General features: G+C 36.5%; 1 protein-coding gene across 1 annotated transcript; it reads right to left on the bottom strand.

Moving 5' to 3' along the window:
- Window positions 1-4,382: 4,382 nt before the first annotated feature.
- On the bottom strand, window positions 4,383-4,797 carry LOC131860183 (uncharacterized). The gene has a single exon (XM_059214560.1). The coding sequence runs from the start codon at window positions 4,791-4,793 to the stop codon at window positions 4,383-4,385; it is 411 nt and encodes a 136-aa protein (XP_059070543.1). The 5' UTR covers window positions 4,794-4,797.
- Window positions 4,798-5,207: the final 410 nt, after the last annotated feature.

Here is a 5,207-nt window from a genome sequence, read left to right as displayed (position 1 = left end):
TGCATAGGTACAAGCTCTCTTGAAGAGCTAGTGGTATTAGGATTGTAGACCTAGCAAAGCCTTGCATTATAGGATTGCTTTTGTCCTTGCTTGTTAGGCTAATATGGAAGCCTATTAGACTAATTTTGTTGGTATGAGGACTAATATAGAGGCTGATAGGGTCTAAAATTTTGGTTTTGTTTCCTTTAATATTCACAATCTCATTCCTAAAAGATTGCAAAAAGCCATTTATCTCTTGTAACTCAAAAGATTGAGTTGGGAGGGTCTTTTCTTGGCTTTTTTTTAATATTTTTTATTACTAGTTTAATGTAGTGACAACAACTATAGGAGGTATTTGTAAAGGCACAAGAAGCTACACTTTAGGCAAGAGAGGCACTAGTTGTCCGAGTATAATTTTTCCAGCTTGAATTAGATTATTCTTAGCTCTTATAGGTACATCAAATGCATTAGGAACAATCTAATCACCCATAGATTGTAACATAATTGTTATGTCACTATTAAGAGCTCTAAGATAGTAAAGAAAGGCATGTTGAGGTGATGGTCTTACTAGTTGAGGAATTATATTCTAATTCCTCTAAAAGTAGTTATTGAAGTATATCATGTACTCATGGGGAGCCCTCTTGATAGTGGTTACCTATTCAACCAAGGACAAGTAATCTGATTTATCCACAATATTTCTACAAAAAGTATCATCTTGTTGATCCCATGTAGCTATGGAGTTCACTGGCAAGCCTCTAAACCATTGTAGAGTCTTCCTTTTAAAGGATGTTGCAAGAAACCTAACTACAACACATGTCTTGCCAATGATGGGGGCTCTTTAGACCTTCAAACTAAGAGTGAACCCTCTTCTCTAGACATTTCAACACCTATATATGATTCCACACTTGGATACAATGGAAATGGTTTAGGATGTGTGCAACAAAGTTTTGAAGATCATGAGAAATGACACTTTTTTAATGAAGATTTAGGTTTCCAACCTCTTTCTTTGTCGACATCCACTCCCCCGTTATCTATTGCATCCATGCCTTCTCATTTTCATTAAAACAAGATAACATTTTGTCTAGTCTTCTTCAAGTGAATTTTATTACCCTTCTTTGGCCCAAATGAAGGAGAAAATGTAGACAAGGCCTCGGTAATTCTACTTTTTGTGTGTATCCTCAACTCCTTGGTCATTCCACTAGTGAATGTCAAGCTTTGCATAATAAAATTTAACAATTCATCAATTTTGGTATCATTCAAGTAAAATGTGACAATGATTTGCATCTTTGTCATCACCGCTCTAAATAATATCCAAGTTCCTATTATGTTGCTCCTCACTATGCGACATAGCTAGATTACTTGTTAGGGGCTCACTGTCATTCATGGTGTTACAATTATAGGTACAATCATACTCGATGAGCAACATAATAGCATATTTATTCTTGTCTTTGTGCTTAGGGGGCAAGAAGAGTTTTCAATCATTTCTTCTATCTGAGGATTCACTTTTCCTTTGTTGAGTTGCATCTTCTATAACTAGATGTCCTTTCTTGCATAGAATTATCCTCCAAGCAATTAAATGTGTGTCCCTTGGTTTGGACCTATTGTTTTCCTAAAAAGGCATGTCTTTTATGAGTAATCTCTTTTTAGTGATGGAAAGTGTGCAATCCTTCGATAAGAATCCACTTTTTCCTAGCAATAGGGAAGGTGTGTATTCTTATTCTCATTCTTCTTTTCAAAGATGTTATCTTTATTAAATATCTCCTCTCTTTTTGGAGTTAGATATCTTTATGCAAATATCTCTTCCTCCTTTTTCAAGAATCCCTTAAAAGGATCTCTTTACATTTGTTGCAAGATATCTATTTTCCAACTATCTCTTCCTTGACCATAAGAGTTATGCCTCTTTAGTGATAAAAGTGTATATCATTTTTCTTTATTCTTTCAACCTTGAGATATCAACATAGGGTCATGTTGACATCTTAGGGAGGGGGGGGGGGGAGACATATATGCGGCCTCCTTATAGCTTATGTTCAAATCAATGTTGCAGATTACCTTGCATACAATGCTTTGTTTGGTTATCCTTTAAGCCATTTTTTTTTTATGAGTTAACTAGCATAACACATTTTTGTAGACCTTTTAACCCTTCCTTTGGGGTAGGTTAAGTAGCGCAACACAACTTTGCAGACCTTTCAGCCCTTCCTTTTTCAATTCCTTAGGGTGAGTTGACTAGCATAACACAACTTGCTAGACCTTTCAACTCGTCTTTCTCAATTTTCAAGACAAGTGGAATTATCATGACACAACTTGTTATTTCAACTCTTCCTCTCCACATGGATCATGCAACATAACACAACTTGCTAGCTCATGGAATCCATGTTCCTTTCTCTATCTCCCATGAACCCATAGAATAACACAATTTGCTAGCATTGGATCATGATATTTTCTCCTTTCAATTGGTGTACATCCTTGTTCTTTCTATAAGTCCACTTGTGCTCTTGCAAAATATATTGAGAATGATATTAGCAGTTAAGACATTTTAACTATCGAGGTCTCTGTTAAGGCTCAAATTTGCACCCTACTAAACTACAAGTTTAGTAATTTGGCCTAACATGGGATTCACTTCTGCATGTGGGCAATGCGCAAACTTGAAATGAAACCTCCGGTTCCTAGGCCGGTTCCTATTGGATAAATCGCCTATTTGCTCTTCTAACAACTGAAAACTTGGTAGGAAAAGGGAAGAGAAAAGGAAAAATAAAAATAAACTAAGTAACTAGGTGATTCACCAAACTTTGAGGGAAACTAAAATGATAATGACAAGTCTCTAATTGCAAAAAATTTCTATTTTAGTGAGTAACACTTCTGTTCTATATAGGCCTGCATAAATGTTTCACAGAAAGGTCCTAGACTGAGCAATCAAGGAAAATATATATTCACATAAAAGCTCCATGTTCTTGTGGACACAAACTGCAACCTGCAAACAAAATACACTTCTGCAACTAGGCTCTTGATGAGACAAAATAACAAGGAATAATACAATTCACTGGTTACCTCTATCAATCATGCTATGAACACAAAGATACAGAAAGAAAAGAAGGCTTGAAAAAGAAACTTAATAAAACCTTGCTCCAAAAGATGCTGTCATCATATATTCAGTCTCCAAGATTGAGTTACAGAAAGTATACAAGAAAATATGCTAAGGACAAAATGTTGTCACGAGAGCCTTCTCTGCATAATCAGAACTAACTCCAAATGAAGTGTCTTTAGGCACTAAGTACAAAAAACCCCAACTGATTTGGGTCGGATGCAAGAAAAATGCCTCAAAAAGAGGAGTCTAGAAGACACCAAAGAGGGCTATAAACCTGGAAAAGTCTTCCTTAATAAATAATCAACCCAAAAGAGCACTAGAAACAGCCTCAAAACACTTAACCAAGTAATAAAAGCCCCCCAAAATGGTGGAAAAGTCCAACTTCGACCCTTTACCTAAAAAATGCTCCAACCTCCCTAGATTTGCTCCATTTGGTTTCAAACAACCTCATGTTCCTATAAAGACGCTCTTGTCTCCAAAAATATCTCAACTCCTTTTGAATGCTTCCCAAGTGGTTATGAGTGATCCTATATGCTCTCCTTATGTCTTCAAACTGAAAAGACTTCTTTCAATGAAAGCCTTATCTCTCCTGAATTAACTCCTCCTTAAAAACTAAGTCAAAAGACTTAGTCTCCTTCTTGCATATGAGTATACCTTTTACATTTCGAATAATATTTAATTACAATTTATAATTGCATTGTAATTAAATATCTTTTACAAATAAATACCAGCTTTTGAAATAAGAATGAAAACAAAAATATAATAAAAATAAAACATATTTGATATTTTAATAAACATCCATTTATCAAATATGTTTGACTTTTATTATATTTTGAACATTTATTTAATCCCAGCGGACTTGAGGAAGAATTATCAAATATGACAAAGGGTTTTATAACCCTAAAAGTATCTCACTCCCATCGCATTTTCCTCATTTTGCAAAATGAAAACAACTTGGAAGGTTCTCGAGGGTTTGGTGCCGCCATGGATGAAGGTTGTTGGACTTTCTGGGTCTTCTCTTTAAATGCAAATCTTTTCCTCTACAGGTATGAAACGGCTCCTTAGCTGCTGCATTCTTTGTTAATATGCCATTGTTGAAAATACGAAGAGGGTTTTGCGTGTAACTTACAATTATTGCATTTCGTGAGAAGACATTTTTGCGAAGAGTATTGTCAAACAATTCTCGTGATCTGTCTGTATTTCACATTTTGCATACATATTTAACAGAAAAATGACGCACTGTGTTTGTTTTTTCCACATTTAGCATACACTGCATTTTGCATACAATTTGCCAGGAGAATAATGCACTGTGTTTGTTTTTTCACATTTTGCATACACTACAACCCACGCTCCAAGTATCAACAGACAGGCCATATAAAATCAAATCCTCCTGCTTCAATCCATACTCTGTTTCCAAACATTGGTACACTGCCTCAATGTCTGAATATGTGTTGTATTCGGTCGCCTTACCCGTAGAAGCTCCATATCCAGAGTAATCATAGCCCATCAAATTGACGTGGAGATGCTTCCTGAGCTGCAGAAACAAGTCATACATCTGCCCTAAATCAGCAGCATTGTCGTGCGAATAAAGGAGCGTAAACTTGGCATAAGGATGACGCCAATACATGGCCACAATGCTGTTGCCGCGCTTGGTGTCCAGAACATGAACGCGGGGGTTCTTATTCTGGCTATTGTTCTTGGTGTAGTTCTTGTTCTTGGTACTACTCCCCATCCTGCCCAGCCAATCGATTCAAAGCAAGGAGGTACTCATAGTTACTTAACTCTCCTTCCCACCATCTCTTAAAATCGGATTCCCAATCCATGGGTGACGACAGCTTCAATTCCATAAGAAGTGCCCGACAAGAACAAAAATCTGTGCAAATATTTCTCTTATGGCCAAGGACTATTGATGAATTAGTCTTGTTAGAGCTTTCTTGTACATTTTGTATAGAGTGCTCTCCAAATCCACTGAGCCAGCACCAGTATGTATCTGTCAGCAGTATGTTTGAAGGGCTCAGACCTCCATGAGCAATTCCTTGCTTGTGACTGTAAGCCAATGCTGAGAGAATTTGATATGTAAGAAATCGGAGATGCCAATCAGTTTTGAGTGCCCCTGGGCTGAAATGTAAAATATTTTCTAGAGTAA

This window comes from Cryptomeria japonica, chromosome 2 (genome assembly GCF_030272615.1).
Source record: "Cryptomeria japonica chromosome 2, Sugi_1.0, whole genome shotgun sequence".
In the NCBI taxonomy this organism is placed as follows: domain Eukaryota; kingdom Viridiplantae; phylum Streptophyta; class Pinopsida; order Cupressales; family Cupressaceae; genus Cryptomeria; species Cryptomeria japonica.
The sequence above is the reverse complement of the archived record's forward strand: the minus strand, read 5'-3'. Positions and strand labels throughout refer to the sequence as shown.

Bases quoted from the DNA above. Each gene is read 5' to 3' on its own strand.
- LOC131860183 (XM_059214560.1), bottom strand. From the start codon at position 4,793: ATGGGGAGTAGTACCAAGAACAAGAACTACACCAAGAACAATAGCCAG.